Here is a 26,262-nt window from a genome sequence, read left to right as displayed (position 1 = left end):
CTATGCTCAGCAATCCCCCTGAGCCATTTAAGCAAACCCTGGAGAAGAACGTGACTCTCCTCTTGCTGTCTTCGTCCTGTGTGCCACCACATTTGCATACCACATAGAGATATAGGCTTTAGCCTTAGGTAAAGCACCAGGCCTCTTGTGCATGAATTCTTCACATTTTAATATACAGGATGAGCAGGGCGAAGGCACAGCCAGGCAAATTGTCATTCCTCACAATTGTTCAAACCATTTTTGCTCTCCTTGAAATTGATCCCAGAGCTTCAAAATTAAAAAAAGAAATATAATAATTTGAAAGTTTGTCAAGTAGTGAAAGGTAGTATATTTTAACACACTAATCCAGTAACTAATCAGTTTTCTAATAAACAATCAGCAGTTCACTAGCGTGTCATCAGCACTCCGGGAGCTCTGGAGAGGGGATGAGCTGCCCGTGGACGTTAATGAATACACCAAAAATCATTAAGTGATCAATACTTCTGAGTTATTTTCATTGAGCTGATAGGTCTGATACATTAAAGCTGACATTATACATTTGTCAAGATCACCGCGCAGTTTTTAACAGTGGAGGAGGCTGCTAAAAATATTCCCTGAAAGACAATCAAAGAAACACAACTTCTTCATCCTGACACACTCAGCTGGCACGGGAGCCTGGGAACTTTAAAGTGGAGGTTCTGAACCTGGGGGCTGCGACCCTTTGGCAAACCTCGATCGCCAAAAAACAAAACAAAACAAAACAAAACAAAAACATTTACATCACGATTCTGAACAGTAGCAGAACTACAGATATGAAGTAGCAATGAAAATAGTTTTATGGTTGGAGGTCACCACAACATGAGGAGCTGTGTTAGAGGGTCGCAGCATTAGGAAGGTTGAGAAGGACTGCTTTGAATCATGAAGCCAAACTCCAGCCTCCCGGCAGTCCCAGCCATTTGAGAGTCTCTAAGCTGGACGGATGTGCTCTATTTCTCTAGCTGATTCTGTACACGGTTTACTAAAAAGGACAGTATCAGGGAAGCTCCCCTGTTGATGAAGAACGTGCGGCTTCTTCATCTGTGGCAGGGCGGTAGGCGTTCTCTCTCCAGGCTGCCTGTGTCCGTGCTCCAACAGTGCCGGGTTCTGAGAGCTGGAGGGTTTTAGAAGAAGGTCTTGTAGCTCCTCTTGAGTGCCCTTTCCTTCAAAGGTTTGAGGAAGAAGTAACAGCCAATGTGGCTGTCCAGTCTGATCTTGCTTGAGGTAGCCCAGACAAGAAAGGAAGCGAAGGGGGAGTCACTGTATAATCCAGGTTGCTGCCACAGTGTGTGTGTGTGTGTGTGTGTATGTATGTGTGTGTATATGTGTGTATATGTGTGTGTATATGTGTGTGTATATGTGTGTGTATATGTGTGTATATGTGTGTGTATGTGTGTGTGTGTGTGTCCATGTCTGTGTGCATACAGAATTCAGTATGGCAACCACAGAACCACAGAAACAAGAATGTGTGTGGGTGTTATATTTTTACAGATTAAGTAACTAGGATGCTAGTGTAGGATTTTGTGGAAGACAGGAATTGGCCCAGGTTCTCGGGATTACAGTCTTTTGAGCAAAGGAGAGACACTTGAAGCGCAGTGCCTGCTTTCTCCTCTCAGAAACCTGGGCCCACATGTCTGTTATAACTGTTCTCCCTATGGGGTTGAGCCCCTTCAACCACCCAGCACCCTGATTCCCAGTTTTTCTGAGTCATTCTATTTTCACCAAAGCAAACTCTAGTCTTAGAAATTATTTTAACCCTAAATTTGCTTGGGCTGTGACATTGTAATTAGTGTTAGCAAAAAAAAAAAAAAAAAAAAAATCAGCCACCTGTACCTAATTCTCCCACCTCAACCCTCCCCCTCCCACCCCCTCCTTCGTCTTCTATGCCCCTCCCCATCCCCATAGTCCCTGAAAAGGAAGGCATTGCTTCCAAGAGTTTCCAAATTTTGAATTTTGCGATGATTAGCTTTCTGGCTGTTGTTGTGGAGGGGAGTAGAGTTCTGGGTTTTAAATTAGCAGCAGGTGAAATTCTATTTGTCATCAATTTCTCTGTGGGGTTACGGAGCAGAAAACTGCAGACAAGCTCCCCCTTTGATGGCTCACTCCTAAAAATCTCTTTTTGTTCTTTATCTATTTGAACTGACAGTGATCAGAGCTGCAGCAGGACAGGCCTCTCTGGAGAAATCACCTTCCCCCCGGCCTATTGACAGGTCCCTCTGTTCCACATCACACGGGCTTTGTCCCATCCCCCGGCATCCAGGCCTTGGAAGGAGCCACCAATTAAACCTCTTGAGCCAGTAAAATCTGAAGCTGCTTTGGAGTGTCTGTTCTGATTAGTCAGGATGAGAGGAAGCCTATCACCCCGGAGGCCCCGCACCCTGGTCTCAATTTTCTCTCTTGCCTCCACCAGGTGCGAGAGGTGCGAAAGGAGCTTCACCCAGGCCACGCAGCTGAGTCGACACCAGCGCATGCCCAATGAGTGCAAGCCGATAACCGAGAGTCCGGAATCAATCGAAGTGGATTAACTGATTGACTGGCTGGAATTAAACAGCAAGGAAAGTCATGATTAAATGTCACGGACACTTAAGCAAAACCAAAGATTTCCTCTGAACAACTTTCAATCAGTCCCAGAAAACCAAAAGCAGTAATAAAATAAGTAAGATGTTAAGAGATATTGATCCTGGCGTGGAAGTCAGACCAGGCGAGAGATTATTTATTTATGTCTAGGGATGAGACAGATTTCTGTGGACAGCTCACCTGGGATGGCTAGTGTTTCCAGTCCCAACCATGTGTTTGCTTTATTTCTAAAAAGCTTTTTTAAAACTGTTATTTAATACCAGAGGGAGGATGCCTCTGCCCACAGTTGTAAGAACGCACAGGGACTTGGTTCTCTTCGCACCTTTTTTTCTAGTAGCATGTTTCAAGGGGACCCGGTCCACGGCCTTCCTCCTGTCTAGGCCTGGCTGGCCAGATGTTGGTTACCCCAGCAAGGAAGGCTGAGGCCCAAGCAAGAACCTGGCTAAAGCAGCGCCGCCCGCCCGCAGCCTCAGAGGCAGCCCATTTCCACGGTTTCACTCCTGACGCACTTTCATGTGGCCCCTCCCACCCCACAGCCTGGAACTGAAGCTGGAAAAGGAAGAAGACGGTTTCAGACACAAACTCAAAGGATGAACGCGGAGGACTTGCTTTGTCCTGTCCGGATTTCAAACACATTTAAAGTGTACGGAGCTTCATAATACAATATATTGTTCTGAAGCAGCTAGTTAAGAAAAATGTTGGTTTCAATAACATTTTAGCTTAAGGAAAATGAAAACAGAAATAAAGTTCTTTGGTCTGAGGCTGAATCTAAGGTGTTAGGCCTCGAGTGATTCTGCTGCCGTCGTTTCTGGGCGAGGGATGGATACGAGTGGTCAGATCCTGGCCCACTGACAGATTCAGTTTGGGCAATGGTATCTTCCTCACCCAGGGAAGCCCTGGAGGCTCCTTCACTCCCTGATAAATGTGGCAGAATTAGTGCCAAAGAAATAGGAAGGAGAATCAGCCAGACAGGTAAGCACTGTGAGAAGGTAACCTAGCCAAGGGTGTGCTGACCCAGACTGCCAGGAGGAACTTCTGTTATCAATAGGGATCACCTTTTCCTCTCTCAAGATTGATTAACCAAAAGAAAAAGAACCATGCATACACTTGGGATGTTCGTGGAGTGCTTGGCATAGAGTTTAACTTTCTCTGGCCTCGTTGTAGTTCAGTGACAATGCTTAGCATAATTGGATCGGGGTCTAGGAACTGACCTGGCATCGGGAGCCCACGGTGGTGAATATGGCTTTCAGTCTATTAGCTCCCAGGGGGAAACTTGGAGCCTGAGTCTCTATCTCCCTGCCAGTTTTTACAAACAGCCCAAGTGAGTGCTTAATAGTAATTCTGTGACATTTCTTGGATTCTTGGTCTTCTGGTGGCTTTGAAGTGGTGCCTTGTTTTTGTGCCTTCTCATTGTCTTCCTGAACACACATGCACGTGCATACACACACACACACACACACACAGAGAGAGAGAGAGAGAGAGAGAGAACTAAATTCAGAAAGGAATAACATGGTTCACGTTAATGTAGTATGATATATTTTGTCCTCCAGAAAGCTCTCACTTCTCCCCTTTTGAAAACTTTTATTTATTTTATTTTATGTGTATGTTTCTGCATGCATGTGCACCATGTGCATGCAGTACCTGTAGAAGCCAGAAGAAGGCATCCGAGTCCCTGGAACTGGAGCTACAGGTTGTGAGCCGCTATCTGGGAGCTGGGACTGGAGCCCGGGTCCTCTACAAGTCCATCAAGTGCTGTTAGCTTCTGAGCCATCTAATTTTTTCCTCTTTTTAATTTCACCTCTTTTCTGTACCTTAGCACTCAACTGCTTCATTTAGAATCGAATAAGATAGAGTCTCATTTACTGGTGTGTAGTTCTGACAATGGTTAGGCTGTGGCCAGAGAGATTAACCTGACTAATTTTGGCCACCATTTCCCAACTCATATCATTCATCGGGAATCTTCTCCCAGTTTTTGCCGCATCTCTATCACGGCAGTCGAATGTCCTGTCTGGTGTGTGAGAGTGCCTTCCGGTTTCAACATGTCCCTCCTGTAAGAGAGGGAGGCATTTGCCAGTGTGTGTTACTAGGAAAGGTAAGTGCAACGTGCAGGATACAGAGCCGACTCACCTTTGAGAAAATGACAGATTCGCTCCAAAAGGAGCAAACACTCCTGTATCCAAGGTGAAATATTTGGCTGAGCTTTCTGAATATGATGATGCCCGTCTGTATGCTTCTCATTTTCTTTTTCCAGTGAGAAAACAAATCAGCGTAGTCACTTGCCTCATTTCTCCTTTCCACATCGGGCAACACACCAGGTTTTGATGGGCACTCCTCCCTGGAGGTCTGGCACCGGGGAACCTTCCAGAACAATGCTCTCTACTGCTCTGATGGCTTTGCCAGCTGGTCCCCAGCTCCCACTGCCTGTGGCAGCGAGCTGTACCAACGCACCCTCCAGGATTCTCCGCTGAGTTCATTATGTTATTATGAATTTTTTTCATGCATCTTCAACAAAATTTGGTCAGAAAACATTTTCTGCTTAAGAAAAAAATTAGAAAATTGGATATTCTAAATTTCCAGGCATTTTGGCACTTAAATTTTTCATATTGTGGATCCAGCTTCTCCCAGGCAGTCTAGGCTACTGATCTATAGACAAACCTGCTCCTGTAGGTCGACCTGGCACCCAAAGCAAGTAGAGCAGTCATGAAGGTCTCAAAGCTTCTAGTCAATATACATGCAGAGCAGGGCCTTCTTGTAACCTCTCAACTGAAAGGCTTTGGAAGTTTCTAAGATTTTAAGTGTGCACAAAATCCTTTGAGACTCAATAAATGGTTGGTGGAAACTATAACCCTAACAGGTAACAGTATGAAGAAAGATGCTATCTAAGATGCAAAGGTGGGTGGGTGGTCAGAATGGAATCAGGCCTTCAGTGTTCTCTGTCAAGGGAAACAGAGGATGCTCTGTTTACCACGAGCACAGTGTGTTTAGGCACTTCCCATACAGTAGGAGAAAACTGACTCCATGCCGCCCTCTGACCTCCACGTGCTTGTTCACCAGGGTGCTTCTGCACTCACAATGCTAGCAAATACACACATTTTAAAGAGGACTTACCATCCTAGCGTATGCTCATTCATTTACTGTGGTTAACCTGCTGGCTTAAAGCAATGAGTCATTACAGCTTAGGTTTGTCACAAGTCCAAATACTATAGTTATGTGCACAAGGTGCTCCAGGGCCCACTTCAGATTTCTGGTTATAATCTAGATGAAGCTGTTTGTGAAGTTTGTTCCAAAAACAAATTTACAAGATTCTTCATGAGCCGGCTTTACTACCAGGCAATTCTTCCCTGAAAGCAGTGTGGGCCATGTTAGCCAACATTCTGCTTCTCACAAAGACGTTTGTTCAAAAGCAACGGGCGTGTCTCAAAGCCAGTTGAACATGGCTTGCTCCTGGTTGGTATTTCCTGTTTTCTGCCTTGCAAAACATCGCTGTTACCGCCTTCCTTTCCCAAAGCTTGGCACTCCCAACCAAAAACAATCGTGGTATAAACTTAACAAGCTGGAGATATATTTCCACAGCAGAACTCTTTGCTTTTAAGAAGAAAAGAAGTCCCACCACAGCAGGTGATTGCCACATGTTGGCGAGAGCAGCGAGTCCAGACCAAAAGTCCAAATGGAAGTCTTGGCTGGCCCACACATGAGCACAATCAAATGCTAGCAAAATCAGTACCTGCAACCTTACTTTCCTCTTACCTATCTGGTATACCTCCTCTGATTTGTCCAAACTCAGAGAGAATGAAGGAAAAACCCAGGAGAAACCTGAGGCAAATTCTTCTTGGAAAGTTTCAGTTCTGGTATGAGGGGAGAATTCCCTGGGTCAAGCATGAGGGTGTGAAGAACTGACTCCTATCAGCAGAAAAATCCTGGGAGCCTCAGGTCCCCTTAGTTCATTAAGTTTGTCACATCAAGGGAAGACACTCAGTTTTGCAGTGTGCTGGTACAAAGTGGCTGTTGAGATGCTGTCAGGACACTATAAACTGCCCACAGTTATATGGAACGGGTTACCTGGAAGGGAAGCTGGGGATATATGGGAAGGCAGCAAAAAGAGACAGGGACCAAGACAACATTGCTGTTCAAGGTCTCAGAGTTTAATGGAGGACTACAAATATATAGACAGAGGAAAACCCTTTTCCCAAAGACTGGAAATTTCTCTACAGAACTGGCTCATTTGCTCTGCAGGTGGCTAGTGTTTCTCAGGAAACTGCAGGTCCTTGAAGAACAATGGGTTTCACTTTTGTCTGAGCATGGTGGAGGGGATTATGGCTAACACAGGAGTTCCTGCTCAAAGAATGAGACAGGAACTTCACTTTGGTCGATTGTTCCTGCCAGGAGGCATGGCACCTCAATAAGGCTCTCTACAGGACGCTGCAACTATTTTAAACTTACTCTTAGTGTTTAGAATAGAAGTATGACTGTCTTCAACTTCCCACTGAATACAATGGCTTGAGCAAAGTCATCAAGGAAAGGAGACTCCAATGCTGAGTATGTGACCGATGGCAGAAGCAGCCCATGGTAAGAGGGACTCCCTGCCCACAGGTAGGGTGATAAACAAACTGCTTACCTTAAAAGCCCACAAAACTCTATTAAACTCATATCTTTTAAGTTAGACCGAAGATTGCAAAAGACCAATGAGTTCGTGCCTGTTGGTATACTCTTGTGGTAGAGTCTGCTCTTGATTGAATTGCACTTAAATGAAAAACAGGCACAAATTTAGTGATCACTAACCAAGAGGTGTAAATACATTTGATTAATAAAAATATTTCTAAAAAAAAATATTTCTGTGATAAATTGGTTGCCCTTGGGGTCTGTCTTTCCAGTCCAATGATGATATACATATACATTGGTTTGTTTGGGTTTTTCTCCCTGTGTTAGGCTCTGTGCAAGCTGGCTGAGTGCTTTATAACTGAGCTAGCTATATCCCTATCCCAGATTGGTTATTTTCCAGAATAAACAGATTCTAGTGTGGTGGTAGATAGGCAGTCCACAGATGTTGGAGGAGCTTTAGCTAAAAGTAGGACTAACTTGCAGCAATGTTAAAAGCTAGTCCTGTGTCCCGTGGCTTCTGTTTTTGGCTTAATTCTGATGCTATCTTGTTTCTTTGACCAAGTCAAGTCGACTCACTGAAAATTCAGGCACAGGGGACCAGCCATCCATTAGCTCTAACCCTGATAACCCTTGGAGTAAAGCAGAACTCTGAGAGTGAGACAGGGTCGATGACCCTTCTCTGTGTGTGAGGACTGCACTTCCAGTCAGAAAGACTGAGTCAGTTATGTGACTTACAGCTCACTGCTTTGCAGAGTAAAGTTCTCCTGGACTGAGAAGTGTGTGAGCATCTGAGAGGAGCCAGGAGGACCTTGGGGGTGGAGTAGGTGGTAGTCGGTAAGACAGGGTGGGTCATGGAGAGCCTTTGAAAGGCATTGTGGGAACATCGTGTTTACTCTGAGGAAGCTGGGGGAAGGCTGGTTTTGAGCAGAAGCAGGACCATGGTTGAAAGTAACCATCTGGCTCTTTTGGTGAAAACATACATACAAGCAACATTCTATGAACTCAGTGGGTTATGTTTAGGAATATATATGTATATACAAATACACGCAATGCATGCAGTAAGAACTAGTGAAAAAGGGGCCATGAATCTGAAGGAGGGGGAAGGGGTATATGGGAAGGTTTGGAGGGAGGAAAGGGAAGGGGAAAATGAGAGAGAGAGAGAGAGAGAGAGAGAGAGAGAGAGAGAGAGAGAGAGAGAGAGAGAGAACATGTGCTGGCAACAGGAGATGAAGATGACCGGGGAGATCTCTGAGCAGGCAAGAGATGATGGGACCATCTGTATGGTGACAGTGGCAAAGGTACCAAGGTGCAGGTAGAGTCAGTCTGGATTTTGATAGGCAGAGAATTTGCTGATGGAGTGTATGTTGGATCTTAGATTAAGAGAGAATTGGCTAATGATTCTCCGATTTCTTGGTCTAATCAACAGGAAGGGAATGTTGTCCTTGGGTTTTCATGCTTACATTTCATTTTGAGATTATTTATCCATAGTCCCAGGACAAACTCAGTGTCATGACCATGTGACAGGTCACACACTCAGACAGCAGCTCCTGTCAAGCCTGCTGTTCCTCCCAGAGTGGTGAAGCCTAGGGCTTAGGCCACCTCCCTCAGCTTGACTCATAACCCTCTTCTGGGACAGTAGGTAGGCAGGCCATTGCCAAGGAACATGCACATGTGTTTCTTGAGAAAATAAGATTACATTGGAAATTACTATTTGTATCTGAATATTCTCTGAAGCAGTGGGGTACCTGAGTCTCATTCTGGATATCCTTAAGGAAAGGGGATTTGGGGACAAGTCACGGTCTTATGTGGCATGTTTCTTGATCAGGCTGTAGATTCAGTCAGTGCCTCCTGAAATGGGCAAGGCAGGAGGTGGTGGGTGATTTTCAGCCTCCTGGCAGGGATAATTCTAAGAACTTCCAATGGGGCTTTAAGTCCATAAGCCAGTAGTGTTTGTCCTTCATCTGTTTAGTCACAAATGCTTATAAAGAAGTGAATGGGATATGGCAGGAACAAGAGACGGAAAGGGAAGAACAGCATGCATTCAATTAAAATGTAGAAGTCACAGAAACCCACATGGACCCCGTGGGATCAGATTCCAGGGAGGACTGAGTCCTTCACTGGGAGAAGCCAGAAGGCCAGTCCAGGAGCTGCTTTCTGAGCTGTGAGTTAAATGAACAGATACTTGTTCAGATGTCATACTAACCTAGGAGCCACCAACCAAGGCTCCTGTGGACATTGTCCCCTGACTGGTGACACCCAGAGAGCCCTACCCTGGGACGTTTGTCTCATACCTGAATTCATGCTTTTTGATTTTATTTTATCACTATTAACTCCTCTGTCATTAGCAGTAGTTTACATAAAAATTAAAAAGTTTCTCAAAGGGAAAAAATTTGCTTTTGGTGACTGTGCTAGAAAAAAAAGGGGGAGGGGCTGTTCTATAGAAAAATTTTCAAACACAGCCAAATTCACATGGAATTTTAGAAATAGGGTCCTGGACTCCACAGTAAGATACCTGACTCTTAGATCTTGCAGTTGGAATACCACCTTTCAATATCAATTATATCTTCAGGACGTTGAGTGGAGATGAAAGTAACAAAGTCCCAGTGGATAATAAAATCAGATATTTATATTTACCATCTTAGAAGAAGATTCTAAGTAATGAGGAAAACCAAAAAGGGTAAATGGATTCACAGTGACATAACAAGAGGAACGGGGGCAGGGGATGGCGAGCTTTATTTTCCTCCATGATTTTTACGAGCCCTATAGACACCAGAAAGAAAGTCAGACCAGGGGGCTGGAGAGATGGCTCAGTGGTTAAGAGCATTGACTGCTCTTCCACAGGTCCTGAGTTCAATTCCCAGCAATAACATGGTAGCTCACAGTCATCTGTAGTGGGATCTGATGCCCTGTTCTGGTGTGTCTGAAGACAGCTACAGTATACAATCAATCAATCAATCTTTGAAAAATAAAATAAAATAAAAAAGCAAAACCAGGCCAGCTCATAATGTTAGAGCATTTTGTCTTCTCTTAAATGGGCAACTTGTAGCCAGCAAGGAGAAACCCTCCCTATTGACATCATCCCACTTTCCCAGCCCCTCAGGGTTTGTTGTTTGTTTGTTTGTTTAAATCTGTGTATGGAAGTTATGCATGCCTCTATCCAACTGTAAGATAATACCAATTATTTGGGATCCTAGGTAAAACCAAAATAGACTATTTGGTTTCTACCAGATAGAACAGATCTCACCATATAATAAAGTATAAAGAGTTTGTTTATTCACATATCAAATGACTCCCAAGAAGGAGGAAAGAGAGGTCCCTGGTCCTGAAAAGGCTTGTTCCAGCATTGTAGGGGAATACCAGGACAAAGAAGTAGGAGGGGGTTGATAGGAGAATGGGCAGAGGGAAGAGGGCTTAGGGAACTTATGGGGAGGGAGGAACCAGGAAAGGGAAAATCATTTTGAATGTAAACAAAGAATATTGAAAATAAAAAATTATAAATAAATTTTAAAAAAGTTTGTTTGGGGGCCTTCCTGTCAGCTTTTCCTGCTTCAGGAAGCCAGTGCATGTAAATGTAGAGACAGACATACTCACACATGATTGCGCACATGCGTACTTTAGAAAAGGTAACAACATCTTTTACATTTCACATCCTTAACACAAAGGTTTAACGCTTCCATTATTTATATTCTCTTCCGAGTTCTTCCCTTTTTCTCTTGTTTCTGCTTGTTTTTCAGTTTCAGTGAGTTGACTGGTCTTTGCCCCATCAAAAATACAAAAGATGTCTACTCCAAATCTGTAAATATGACTATGTTTTTAAAAAGGCTTTTTACAGACATAAGTGATCTTGAGAGCATTCTTGATTATACAGGAGAGCCCTAAATCCAGTTCATAGGGTTCTCAGAGGAAATAGGAAAAAAGGCATGAGAAGGGGTGGGGTTGGGGTTGGAGGTGGGGGTGGGGGATGGGAATCCATGTGGAGACAGAGGTTAGAGCTACACATTGCCATGCCATAGCATGGTCTGGAAACCCCAGAGACAAACGGGCAATGCAGCGTGCTCCCACACAGCCTTTGGGGAAGTATTGCTCACTGGCACCTGGATTTCAGACCCACAGAGCCTCCACAAATGTGAGAATAGTTTCTGTTGTAAAACCAATCTGTGATCATTGGTCCCAGCAGTCCTAGAAAACCAAGGCATCATTGTTCTTCATAATTCAACAACTTGCAATCATCAGGAGGGCCGTCGTTCACTGACATAATCTCCCCTTTAGGAGAATCCTCCTTATCAAGATGATTTCACCTCTGCTAACGCTCATTGATCAGTAAGAGAGGCTACACTACTTTCCGATAAACATTCCCTAGTGAGAAATCTGGCCTTAAAGGTGACCAACAGGGGCCTTACCTGCGATGAACGTGTCCCTCTGACTCTTGGGACAAAGCTATTTGCACAGGATCTTTTTTCATACACTTGACACTCTGGTTTTCTCAAGCTGCCCTAACAAAGTCTCAGCCTACTGGAATAAAAGTGTGTCTTGGTTTCTCCATAGTTCTGAAGCCAGCAAGTCCAAGATCAAGGTAATATCAGAAGTAATTCTAACTTCATGATCTCATCTAAACCTAATTACTCTTCAACACTGAAGATTAAGATGGCAACATGTGACTTTGGGGACAAGATACCATCTAGCCCAAAATGCTGACTTTTATGTGCTCTGAAAATTGTCATTGTCTATAGAGCTATGACAGTAAAGAAAACATCTGCAGCCTGCTGGTTGTAGGTCATCTTACATTTATAAATATAGTATATTCTAACCCTAATAATATTTTTCATATGAACTACATGATTGTGTCACTAGTCTCCTTTGAGATGTCTTCCTGATGATTCATCTGGTTCCATGATTGATAGCTTGAGCTGTAAATGGGTTTTCTTCTCCTTGAGTTCCTTCTGTTTCCCTTACTTCTTTTTAGACTTCATTTCTAAGTTTTTAAGAAAAAGATTTATTTACTATTTTAAGTGTATGAGTGCTTTGTCTGAATCTATGTGAACCATGTGCATGCCTGGTGCCTCAAAGATCAGAAGAAGGCTTTGAGTCTCCTGGGAGTGGAGTTACAGACAGTTGTGAGCCACCGTGTGGGTGCTGCAAATGGACCTACGGTCCTCTGGAAGAGCAGCAGGTACTCTTAGCCACTGAGCCATCTCTCTAGCCCTCCGTTTCCAATTTTAAGCATTCTATCCGCAACTAGCTCAAAGAACACAGAGCATGTATTTCCAAGGCAGGAAGTTGCCTTTTTATCCTGGGAGTTAAGAGTGCAGGATTCCCTAATCCAGTCTGGCTTTATAAACAAAGCTATTGTTTTATGGGCCAGTGAGATGGCCCAGTGGATAAAGCACTGGCCTGGTGACTGAGTGTGTTTGGTCCTAGAACCCATGGAAAGGTGGAAGGAGAGAGCTATCTCCACAAAGTCCTTCTTTGACCTCCATGCATGAGCCAGAGCACATGTGTGCCCCACCCCAATAACAGCAATAATAATAATAAATTTAAAAACAGTGCTGATTATGGACTTAGCATTCTCTAACTTTTAAGCAAGCATTTATAAATGATTCATATAGATGCAACTCAACCATTTTAGGTGTTTTTAATTATTTATTTTAAAAGAATCGTGTGTGTGTGTGTGTGTGTGTGTGTGTTTCTGTGCCTTTGGAGGCTAGAAGAAGGCATTAGATCTCCTGGAACTGTAGTTACAGAGCAGCGAGTGCTCCATCTCTTGAGCCCCTTGGATATATTTTTTAAATGCATATCTATAAAAATAAGTCTTGACCAAGTGTTTTGGATTATTAGCGTAGTGTTTGATTTTACCTCTCTGTAGTCTTTCCCTTTGCCATGTGGCTTGAAAGTCTGGGTCACTAAACTAGGAGAATCCATTTCTCCTCACCTTGAATACCAGCTGGGTTTTGACTTGCTTGGTTAATTGTGCTGGAAGTGACAATATGATACTTTTTAGCCATGTCTGTGAGAAGTCCTGTGCACTTCTGCCTTCTCTCTTGTCACTTTCCCACAGCCTTGAGAAGTCACCTAGCCCTGTAGTGATTCCTGTTGCATGAGCCATGCATGCGTTGAAGCATGCCACAAAGAGTTTGTGACTCTTTGTTACAGGCATAACTATGACTATAGGTAATCAATGCCATACCTGTCAGAGCTCAGAAAGCCATATATATGCAGATAGCCATAGATTAACTCTTCAGAACAATTATTTTACATTTATTCTCGCTACACACAGCTAGCATCCCCCCCACTGTAAAGCTCTAGTGAACTAACTTTCCAGTTATATCATAGCTCACGAAATAACCTAAAAAGACTTCATCTGTAGTATTAACTCTGAACATCAGCACAAAAATCCTTCCATGTTTCCCCCCCAGGGTACACATTACTCACATTCTGCAACTGTGGACTCTACATCAGCGGTTGTGTCTGGCCACAGGATGAAATATCTCTTGGCAACACATTTCATTTACTTATTTGACAAACATTTATGCAGCAAGTGCCCTGTGCCAGCCTCTGCCCTAAGTGCTTTGTTGCGCTGATTTTCTGAGTTTGTCTTGCAGCCCTTTGGTGAGATTGGTTAGCACTATTACTTTTCCTCATGGCTACATATCTGCTTTACTTACTGAGGCCTAGAGAGGCTGAGTACCTTGCCGAAGGTCACCTTGCTAGCAAGTGGCAGAGTAGCAGAGCTAGGATGTAGATGTTGACATTCTGGCTCTAGTGTCCATGTTCTTCATCATGATACAGGGTAGTAATTACTCATCTACACTTCATGCCATTGTTGTTAGGTGACAGCCACAGGGCCATTTGGAAAAGGAGATTCTCAAATGGCTTCAGAGCCCTTCTTGCCAGTAAGCAGACATATAACTGACTTCGAAAGCCAACTGGCAGTCGTGTGGCTGGTTTGGGGTAGAAAGCCATGCTTTAACTTACATCTCTGTACTCTTGGTCTTCTTGCTTGTGTCTTAGCCATATGACTTGTAAATGCTTTTATTGGAAACTATTATTTTGTATTCGGTCTTGAGAAAGCTGTTGATTTATTAAGAGGATGGTCATGCTGTTTAAAAATAAGAAGGCTTACGTTGCATTATGACAATTTTATAACATAATATATAAGAGATGGTGTGATGGATAAATAATCTTATTGCATCTAATTGTGAGACATTATTTACTGAGTCACTTATCCTACCCCATAACAGGTACATATTTATATTTATATGTGATTTCTGGTGAATATTTATAACATTATTATATAATTGTTATTGTTATTATTTACTTCTTTTATGTTGTAGTATACCATTTGTGTAAGTGAAAGCGAGAGATCAAGTTGATAAAATGATGCAAAGCCAAAGGCAGCAGATGTCAGAGTTGATGGATTCTTACCAGACTGTCATCAATCCATAGTTATGATGACCTGTGTACAGACATGTCCATGTACTATATTCACTCATAATACATGGTCATTGACATTTCAATTTGTACTTAAATTTCTCATGCAGTTTTCTTATCTATAAAATGGGATTGGCAACAATAATACCTACCCAGTAAAATCAATGTGAAAAATAAATGTGTTTACTTAAAATAATTGCTTATTATTATTTTGATACTAGTAATAATAATAGGTGCTTGGACAATTTCCACCTAAAATTGAAAAATATATGTAGAAAAAGGAAAGTTAACTATTGTAAGTAATAACATGCAAGGGTAAGAAGAGCTCCTGTCTGAAGGCAAACTATGACCACTGACTACCTGGAATCCTAGTGAGTCTTGAGTAACTTTTAAGAACAGGATAGTGATGCTGGAGAGATAACAGTTAAGAGCACTGGCTGTTCTTCCAGAGGATCTGGGTTCAAATCCTAGTACCCATATAGTGGCTTACAACCAACTATTACTCAATTTCCTTGGATTCTGAGACTGCCCTCTCTGGCCTTCTCAGGCACTCTGTGTATAAACATACATTTAAAAAAATTTAAAGTGAATCTTTAAAAACTATTTTTAAAGAACATCATATCTATCAAGGACAGAATGAGAATTTTGAAAAAATCTATAACCAACCCTGCCTTGCAAACTTGTAACTGCCTACAAAATTGTCTCCTGACCTTTGAAATTACAGGCTACAACAGATCACATACAAGTTGCTATTGCTGTATAGCTCTCCAAAGTAATAACCTAAAAACAATTTTTGTGTTTTGTTCAAAATTTGAAGCTAAGGAATTTGGAAAAGGGTTCATCTGGATGGTTCTTGTTGGAAATCTCTCAAACAAAGGCAGAAGCAGTTAGCCGAGGCAAGACCAAATGAATACTCAGTGGGGCTGGGTGTCCAAGGTTACTTCTCGCCCTGTCTCGATCCTCCACAGGGACCTGTCCATTGTGATATTCCAGCAGAAGGAAAAAACAGCATAAAACATAAGGGGAGGCTGGGCAATGGTGGCGCACGCCTTTAATCCCAGCACTTGGGAGGCAGAGGCAGGCGGATTTCTGAGTTCTAGGCCAGCCTGGTCTACAGAGTGAGTTCCAAGACAGCCAGAGCTACACAGAAACCCTGTCTCAATACTGTCTCAAAACAAACAAAAACATAAGGGGGTAATCAGTGCTTAAGATCAACATTCTAGGAAGGGAAAATAGACAGGAGATTGTTTAATAGTTGCTGGAAGGCAGAATTGGAAACCAATATAAAAACATCAGTATATATTATGCATGCAATGCAATGAAGATTTCCCCACTCTCTCTCCCTTGCCCTCTTCATTAACAACAGCAACTATGAAAAATAGCCTTCTTGTGTGGCTGGCATTTGATTCACTTTCAGCTGAGAGCTAAGCTGGAGCTGTTGATCAGCGTGCTTAGCCATGGCTGCACTGGCACGGTAGCTCGGGGGAATATATCACACCGCTCTCATCCTCGCTTCTTTGTGAAGCCATGACAAACCTGTCCAGAGAAGAAGAATGGCAAAGAATTCTGGACTGTATATCTATGTTATCATAGATCACACAGTAGAATTCCAAGAGCCACCAGAGATCTGCAAACACATTCCTCCCTAATGTGTCTATTGAAATTATTCTAGCCGAGTTTCTTTAATGTTTTCTTAGAGATCTTTGAGACATTCATGATGCGTATCTTAAGCTTTTTGTAAGAGAAACAGCCACAGTTTCAGAAGGAGGAGAGCTTACAAATTAGCCTAAAGAAAGGGGAGAATTGGTTAACATAGGTTGAAAGGGAAAGACAGCGGTAGAGTTCTCTCTCTCTCTCTCTCTCTCTCTCTCTCAAGATTTCAGTGACTGCATTTTATTAGTTCCTATGCAGCAGGGCATAGTACAACAGGACAATAGAAAGTGTCACAGTCATCCAGTGCTTCTTCCTGAGGACAGAATAAATCATTGTTAGGAGGATCTATTTTCAGTAAAACAAAAGAACATAGGCACATTATTCATCATAGTACTTTTTTATTAGATATATTCTTTATTTACATTCCAAATGTTTCCCCTTTCCTGCTTCCCACTGAAAATCCGATAAGCCATCTCCCCTCCCCCTATTCCCCAATCAACCCTCTCCTGCTTCCCTGTCCTAGCATTCCCCTACTGCTGCATCGAGCCTTTCCAGGACCAAGGGCCTCTCCTCCCTTTGATATCCAGCAAGGCCATCCTCTGCTGCCTATGTGTCTTGAGCCATGGGTAACTCCATGTGTACTCTTTGGTTGATGGTTTAGTCCCTGGGAGCTCTAGGAGTACTGGGTAGCTCATATTGTTGTTCCTCCAATGGCGCTGCAAACCCCTTCAGATCCCTGGGTCCTTTCTCTAGCTCCTCCATTGGGGACTCTGTGCTCAGTTCAATGGCTGGCTGAGAGTGTTCCCCTCTGTATTTGTCATGCCCAAGGCACAATTCACATATCAAATGATGCTCAATAAGAAGGAAGAACAAAGTATGGATACTCTTGGTCCTTCTTAGAAGGGGGAACAAAATACCCACAGAAGGAGATACAGAGACAAAGTGTGGAACAAATCTGAGGGAAAGACCATCCAGAGACTGCCTCACGTAGGGATCCATCCCATATACAGTTACAAAACCCAGACACTATTGTAGATGCCCACAAGTGCTTGCTCACCAGAATCAGATATAGCTGTCACCTGGGAGGCTCTGCTGGTACAGTTCTCTCTTAAGACTCTGCTCCTGCTCTGCCTAAGATCTGAAAAGCTCTCCTCTGCAGAGCTGCCTCCATCCATTCAGCCTCTCTTTAGCCTTAGAAAATTAATTGCTAGTTTTTAAAAAGCCCTAATACTTGTTCAAGAAAATCTTGTACATGAACTGGAAAAAAAAAAAAAAAACCAACAACGTCCCACATTCTCCACCTTTGTTCACTACACCTTCAAGGACCATATGAAGACTTGCCCTGTCCCTGCACTTGAAGCACCCTAGGCCTGTGCCTTCCTTTGTTGTCAGCAGGGAAGGAGCCGGTGTAGGATGTCCAATGTGAAGGCACCACCCACAGAAAACAGGCCACAAGCAACTCGTCTAAGAGAAATTGTTCTTAAATGAATCCACATGGAAGTGGGCCAGACCCCACAGCTGGGGGAGATCTGTTTCAAGGTTTGCAAACCATTTGCTTTCAAAATGTTGACACTGTCCATGAGGCGAGTGCATTTGGTATCTCCCATGGCTACTGATCAGGGTCACCTTTGATGACTCTGCCTTGGGCCAAATAAGAAAAGAAGGCTGCTGAAGCCTTCAGAGGAGGCCAGAAGCCTGAGGATGGGGTGGAAGTATTTTGAATATCTCAGAATAAGATTAGAAGAACCAGGAATAGGCTCGGCTCTGCTTCTCTTCAAACCCTGTCTCCCACAGCTAAGAGCATCCTCTTGCATCCTGGTCTTCCTCCAACGTGTTAACTACTTTTTCCATCTGAGTCAGCTTTCCTGGAAGGCGTGTTCACACGCACCTGGGGGCCTGAGTCTGGTGAAACGCGTCGCTCTCCTGCAAACTGTGTCTTTGTGAACATGAGCCACATAGCCATAAGGCCTCTCCTAGATTCCAGCCCCACTCCCCTCCTCCTGCTTTTTCTGGAAGGATCCCCAAGGAGTCGGCATTCAGCACAGCCCACTTTGCTCGCCTGGCATTGTGCGGAGTTCATTCTCAAACATTTCCACACAGCCCCCCTTTCTTCTGAGCCACGTTTTGGAAGAACGTCACCTCCACGTCACCTCCACAGGCCAGAGTCTTAGATATGAAGGCTACTCTCACTGCGTGTGTGAACTTTTGGCCAGACTTGAAGCCTTTTTGACTGAAAACAAAAGGGTGGAGAACAGTTCTTCAAAAGCAAACATTTTAAAACATGCTCACAACTCAGTCCTGATGGAGGCCATTTCCTTGAAGAGACAGTGGCCAAAGAAGAGGAAGTCAAGTTCCGCTTGAAAAACCTCTCAGTGAAATACGTGTAACCAAGCAGACCAGAGTGGTTTCCCATGCTCCAAACACTACCCAGTACTCTGCCTTCTGCCTGTTCCCTCTACTGGTCATGTTGCTGCCCTTCAGCCTTGCTGGACCCCAGACTGATGAAGGAGAAAACAGCTCAGACTTTAGTCCTGCAGCAGGATACTTGACTGCTTTTCATGACCAACTGCTTTCTGTGCAGAACGATTCTCTTCTTTTTGTAACTGTGTAAGACATAGGAAGAATGTAACATATAACCTTAGGCATCATAACTGTACAGTTCGGTGGAACCAAGTGCGTGGCTGTGTGGCCATCTGCCAGCTGTCCCTAGAAGATCTTCTCTACCTGGAACTCTGTGCAGTGGCCCCATTCACATTTCTATCAGTCCTGGCAAATGCCATTTCTGTCTCCCTTGGTTTTACTTCTCCAGGGACCCTAATATATGGAATCATATAATAATTTTTCTTTTGTTATTTTGCATAGTGTATTTAAGTTAAATACACGTTGAAATGTATTAGGATTTTCTCCCTGCCCCTGCCTTTTTTGAAAGCTACTGAAATCCTGGTAAATTTACTATATTTTAATTATCCACTTATGTCCTTGTGGACAAAGGCAACATCCTCCTATTGGATACTGTAAATGAGTCCTGCGTAAGCAAAGGTGCACAAATATCTCCTCAGGATTCTGTTTTGAAGTCTTTAGGTAGGTTCTAAGTGTGGGCTTCCTGCACTGTATGATAAAACTAATTTTAATTCTTTGAGGAATATTCATATTGTTTTCCATAGCATTCACTTTTATGGCATAAGAATCCTGATTTTTCTGCAGCCTTATTTCCTGTCATCTGCTTTTTTGATGATAGCCACCGTCTTCGTTAGGGTTTCTATTGCTGTAATGAAACACCATGACCCAAAGCAAGTTGGGAAGGAAAGGGTTCATTTAGCTTACACTTCTATATCATTATTCATTATCAAAAGACGTCAGGGCAGGCACCTGGAGACAGGAGTGGATGCAGAGGCCATGGAGGGATGCTGCTGACTGGCTTCTTCTCTGTGGTTTGCTCCCTATGGCTTGCACAGCCTGCTTCCTCATAGAACCCAGGAATGGCGCCACCCACCATGGGCTGGGCCCCCTCCCATCAATCACTAATTAAGAAAAAGCCCTACATCTACAATTGAGCCCCCCTCCGTTTAGATGACTCTAACTTGTGTCAAGTTGACATAAAATTAGCCATCCCAGACACCTTAACCCTCTGAGGTGTTATCTTTTTTTAAATATTTATGTATTTTATGTTTATCAGTACACTGCAGCTGTCTTCAGACACACCAGTAGAGGGCATCAGAGCCCATTACAGATGGTTGTGAGCCACCATGTGGTTGCTGGGAATTGAACTGAGGCCCTCTGGAAAAGCAGCCAGTGCTCTTAACCACTGAGCCATCTCTCCAGCCCCCTTGTTGTGTCTTTCCTTCTCATATTTCCCTAGTCTTTTCTCCAATCCTAGCTGTTTCTTAAGACTGCTGTGAAGAACCATCTCTCGAAGTTCTTGGCTCATTTTAAAGTTGGGTTTTCTGAGTTTGATTGTTGTTGTTCTTTATGTTTTATGATTATTAAGTTTGTATCAGTTATACAATTTTCAGGTCTTTTCCTATCCCAAGGCTTGCTTTTTCACTCTGCTAACAGTGTTCTTTGATGTGCAAAAGTTTTTAATTTTGATGCCATTTGATTTATCTGTTTTCTTTTGTTGCTGTTGCCTTTGGAGTCAGATCCAAGAAATTATTGCCAAATCTACTATCATGAAGGTTTTCCCATATGTGTTGGTAAAAGTTTTATAGATTTGGTTCGTATGTGAGTCTTTGATCCACTTTGAGGTGATTTTTGTATATGATGTAAGGTCAAGTCTAATATCAGGCTTGTATATGTGGGTTTCCAGATTTCCCTACAACACTGGTTTGAATGACTACCCTTTCCCCACTTAAATGGGATTGGAATTCTTACTGAAATCATTGAACTGCATATTCCTCTCTCTCTCTCTCTCTCTCTCTCTCTCTCTCTCTCTCTCTCTCTCTCTCAGTGTGTGTATGTGGGAGATTGAACTCATGTTTTTTTTTGTATGCTAAGCATGTACTGTACCATTTAATTATACCTCTAGATACATTTCCAGGCTCTAGGCTATTCAACTGATTAAGTTGTGTTAACGACCATGCAGTTGTGTCTAGCTTCTGCTCATCACACTTTAGACACAGAAATCTCCAGAGCATCCTACAATACTTAATCTACCTCTTGGAATTAGTCCATCAGTCTACCATAAGCTGTGGGGACACATCTGTTCTTCCCATGTTAAACATGTAAACATGTATTAACATGCATATTCTAAGAGAATGAGGTCATGCAAGTCTGAAAACATTAGCATGCTGAGTTAGGAGGCAATGTAATGACCAAGACTTGGTTATACACACACACACACACACACACACACACACACACACACGGAATATGGATTTGGAAGGTAACTAGGACTGGATCCCATGAAGAGTTGGAGAAAGATGCATCAGGTTGTAGTGGGCATCATACAGGAAGAAAATAAAGTATTTTCTGTGTCTCCCTCCCTAGACTCCTTGAGGGCAAGAGTCTACGATTCTCACCTCTGTGCCCTCAGAACCAAGGCCTGAATAGTGAGAGTCTAACAAATGCTTTTGTTATCAGCCCCTGTGAAGGATGAGATAGCACCCTTGGCTTTTTGCCATCTTCTAATCTACACAGAACTACCAAATGGGGCACTTTGCTATGCAGGTCTCTGATGTTGTCCTCATAGCTACTTTATGTGAGATTGGCCTCCCCACCCCACTGCCCCCAGAAGAGAAAACAAAGGCTTAGGGAAACTAGTTGGCTGAAGTCACATAGCCAATGATAAAGCAAGTACTCAAACCCAAATTTAGTGTTCATAAAAAGTCATGTTCTTATGAGTATTTCATTACTGTTTCTTTTTGAAGGTGCTATCTAATTCACAACCGCAAATAGGGAAACCAGCTTTCGTGGTGCATCAGGCTACATTAGAGGTTGCCAGTTGTTCCAACTTGAGCATATGCCACATCACAAGCTCTTCTACAGGATCATTGTACGACTTTCATTATCAAGTTCTCATAGCAGCACTACAATAATAAGTAGGCACTGCTACAATTACTGTCATTTTATAAGCAAGGGAAATGGAAGTTGAAAAAGGTGGGGTTTCACTAAAGCAGACGGGGTAGGAGGCAAGATATCCAGGATGCTGGGCCTGGGTCCTCTGTCTCCTGGGTCCTTTCATTATCAGGAAATGGCTATCTCTACTGTAAGGGAGGGGACTGGGTGGGATGTGATAGTAGGATAGTCACTGCCTTTGATCTTGGTTTTAGATCAGTTGTGTTAATTGCAGTGATCTCTGCTGACTCCTGTCAGTCTCTCACTTGTCTCCAAATAATTGGGAAAATCACAGTGAGGCAGACTCTTGAACATTTCTTGTCTGCAGAAGTGGACCTATTTGTACTGTCCTTCCTTCTCCTCTCCGGAGTCTTGCTTGTTTGATGTTCTTTCTGCCTTGGGAAGGTTGATTGAAAGCCCTGCAAAGAGAGAAGCTTAGGGGCTTCTTAACACTGAAAGGGTTCCTTGACCCCAGCCACCCCAGCAGCTGGGTCAGACAAGGCCACTATGATTTATAGATCAATAAACCGCCTTCCCAAGCCGTGGCTTCTCTTAGTCACAGGAGTGACTTATCAGCTCAGCTCTCTGGGTGTTAAACATACTTTTCATTGAATATTTCTGCTTTACAAAAAAAAAAAAAGAAAAAAAAAAAAAAGAAAGAGCCTTAGCATTAAGGATTAAAGTGAGAGACAGAAATGGCCTGCAGAAATATGGGAGAGAGAGAGAGAGAGGGAGAGAGAGAGAGAGAGAGAGAGAGAGAGTGTTGAGCAAAACCCTCATGGGATCAACACCATACATTCTGGCTTAAGAGGTTGTCCCCAGTCAAATGCTTTCTATTTGTGTCTGCTCCACTGTCCTATAAGCCACATTAGCAGACAGTGCCTCTCGGTGCCTGTGTTCCCTTAAGGAGAAAAATGACACACGTGGGAATAAGATCCACACCCCCACCCCATCCCACCCCCCACATTATCTCCCCCACAAACACCCCAGTTTCTTTTGAGCTACAGGGTGCAATGTGATTTTTTTTTTCCTGGACAGAGGAGAAGCAGTTGTTTCTTTCTTAACTAAGTTTTGTTCCAAGACCTCACAAGGCGTGAGGAGAAGTAACTTCCTGAGTAAAGAAAGCATTTGGGTGTCTGCATCGAAAGATACACAAATCCTGGAACTTAATGGGGAGGAGGGTGGAGCCTGACAGGGAGGAAAACAGCCATTCCCGCTGCAAGAAGAGGGGGAACCAGAACCTTTCCAGTCCTTCCCGGTTCTCCCTCCCTCCTTACCTCCCTCCCTCCCTCATTACCTCTCCCCCTCCCTCATTACCTCTCTCCCTCCTTACCTCCCTCCCTCCCTCCTTACCTCTCTCCCTCCCTCATTACCTCTCTCCCTCCCTCATTACCTCTCTCCCTCCTTACCTCTCTCCCTCCCTCCTTACCTCCCTCCCTCCCTTTTCTGTTCTCTTTTTCCTCCTCATTCCCAGTGTCAAAAGAACCCTGCAGACTTGTTGAACTCCTTCAGCTTGAGAACTGTGTCAAGCACTGGTTCTATTAGCTAGGTTACTGATTGTGAAAGCTGGGATACAGAAGCTTCTTAGGAGATGTTATTCCAAAAAATTCTCCTCTGACTTATTAGGTTGTTAAATTATAAATTGTATTAAGCCATGTTTCCCTGTATAAAATACTCAGATTACACGCAAACACGGACAGACATACAGACACACACACACATACACACACATATAACACACATACACACACATATACACACACCATACACACATAACACACACACATAACACACATACACACACACATACACACACATACACACACACCACACACACATAACACACACACATAACACACATACACACACATACACACACACCATACACACATAACACACACACACACATAACACACATAACACACACATACACACACATACACACACAGCACACACAGCACACACACATACACAAACATACACACACACACATACACAAACATACACACACACACATACACACACACACACACACACACCCCACATACACACATACACACACACCATACACACACACACTCCAAGCGCTAAAGTAGTGAAGGTGGGAAGCAGGTAGGTAACCTTAGGCATCACCTCTAGAAAATGTCTAGATCCACACCATCCATAGGGATGGCTGCAGGAGCCTCCAGGAAGGCGGTTCATCATGTCCAGGACTGCACATTGAAATGACTTTTTACTTGAGTCATCTGTTAGTCCATTACCAGTGCATGTATCAGATTGCATTTCACCTTATATTAAATCAAAGGGATCTGGCAAGTAAAACTCAGCTCTGTCTTTTCCCTCAAAGCTCTCCTCAGGAGGGAAGAGTCCTACAGCATTCTGTCTCAGCCTGCCACCCCTGCCCCATAACCTCCACAGAATCATAGCGCTTTGCAAGAATATGGTGTCATCATTAATTTAATCCTACATTCTTCCACAGACATGTGATTTGGTAAATGAAATCTGGGCACACACACACACACACACACACACACACAAACACCCCATGCTAAATGCTGATTTTTCTCTTCAGGGTCCAACTCGTTCTTCTGCAGCTACGGTCCTAAAAGGGCCAGTATTTCTATGACTCTGGCTGCAAATCCTGTGGTCCTTAGAGACAGAAAAAGCACAGGGGAGGAGCCAGAAATAATTACGGAGGAGCAAAGGAGACCTGTGTGGAAGAGTCCTCTACTTGCTCCTATTTGGGAGCCAACTGAATCGTCCTTGTGTGACGACGCGCTCCCTCTGAGAAGCGTGCCCCTTTGCATGGGTTAATGATCAAGGAAAACTGAACCTCCATATAACTCACTGTTTATTATACAAAGGCACCCTGAAGTTCTTGTGTCACTGGGGGCACGAATGACTACAACACTGAAGTGAAATTTTGCCCTCCACAGGCCAGGACCACATGCGACATATCAATTATGTCCTTAATGCTCTTCCCTGGTACCCTGTGTTTCCAAATGCTTAATGCTCCTAGGAGTAAATGATTTCTTTCCACTCCTGCTTAAAGTGCCAGGAGGCAAGAGAAGTTTAAACAGACCTAAGATCAACATTGTGAGTTTACTTGGCCTCCCCCTCCAGCAACACCACCATAAATTTCCTCAGCTTCTTAGTTGGGAATTTAAAAGGCCTATAGTCTTGGCAAGGTTTATATAACAATGTTTCTTCTATGTGGATTATAAACTTTCAAAAATCCCAGGCTCTGTGGGTATCGTATTTGCTCAGTGGATCAACATGGGAAGACAACAGGAAAACTCAACACCCTATCCGGCCGAAGACTTTTTCTCAGTTTGGACTCGTGGGTGGAAAGAGATTGTGTGGATCCCTCTCTGATAAGGCCAGAATACTGGGTCTTGGAGGACGATGTGGGCCTGCCATTTCCCCATGGTTTTTGTCATATCTGAAGCTCATCTTCTGGGGTCCTTACTGAGAGTCCAGGTCTAAACAGGATGGCAACTGGCAGGGCACTGAGGAGTATCTATAGAGATGTGTTACCTCCTTAGCTTCATGGGGTCTCTCTGACCATCCCCTCTTAGTTAAATCAGACCTGATTTGTGCAAAGACATGGAGTTTATCAATAAGGCAAATGTGCCAGATTTCACCAAAGGGGCCTTTTGTGATAGGTGGGCCACCTCTTTAGATGCCCCACCACACATTTTGTTTCCGAATGACCTGCTGTGGATATTACATAGGTTTATCTTCCTAGGTGCAAGGCAGTTGGCACGAAACCTACTTGAATAAGCCTAAGGCATGGGTCTTCTAAGTGACTTAGTTCTAAGAGGAATGCAGATGCCCCTCACAGTAAACTAGAAAGCATTTCCTGCCTAAGGCTTTGACTCCTTGAGAGATGCTCTGCCCTCAGGGCAAGCTTTCGGCCTTTCTTTGGGTCACTCAGCTGAATAATGGGTATCAACAATGAACACAAGTCATCACAGGCGAAGTGAGTCTGTTAGGGGCTGAAGGTGAATAGTGGGGCAAAACGTGACTCACAAATGAATGGCATCAGTGCCAAGCACCAGCGGGACAGTGAATTCACCAAGCCCCACACTGCACATCTTGCTCTGCTTCTCCATCCAGGATAGATAAAAAAAGATCCAGACAGCAAGGCCAAGCAGCCAGAAGGAGAGAGACTCGGGAGAAGGAGCCTGCCTTTTCATTTTATCAAGAGGGAAAATAAATTACACATATATAATTTATATATATATAATTTATATTATATATTTATGCACATTATATATTTATATATTATAATTTTATTTGTATTATATATATATATATGAACGACACAGAAGATGGATGAGAGGATATTGGTGAACAGGATTTAACTGAGTAAGACACGGCAGAGGAGCACCAGAACTCAAGAGGCACACAGTCATACAGTCATTTCTGATTTGT

General features: G+C 43.4%; 1 protein-coding gene across 1 annotated transcript in view; it reads left to right on the top strand.

Annotated features, from left to right (window-relative positions):
• Prdm6 (PR/SET domain 6) overlaps positions 1-3,359 on the top strand; it is a 104,250-nt gene extending 100,891 nt beyond the window's left edge. Inside the window, exon 7 of the mRNA XM_052155502.1 lies at positions 2,426-3,359. Within this exon, the coding sequence (XP_052011462.1) occupies positions 2,426-2,540 (115 nt within the window). The 3' untranslated portion in view covers positions 2,541-3,359. The remainder of the gene's footprint in view (positions 1-2,425) is intronic.
• Positions 3,360-26,262: the final 22,903 nt, after the last annotated feature.

The sequence above is a fragment of the Apodemus sylvaticus genome, chromosome 13 (assembly GCF_947179515.1).
Source record: "Apodemus sylvaticus chromosome 13, mApoSyl1.1, whole genome shotgun sequence".
Lineage (NCBI taxonomy): Eukaryota > Metazoa > Chordata > Mammalia > Rodentia > Muridae > Apodemus > Apodemus sylvaticus.
This window is presented reverse-complemented; position numbering and strand designations above follow the sequence as displayed.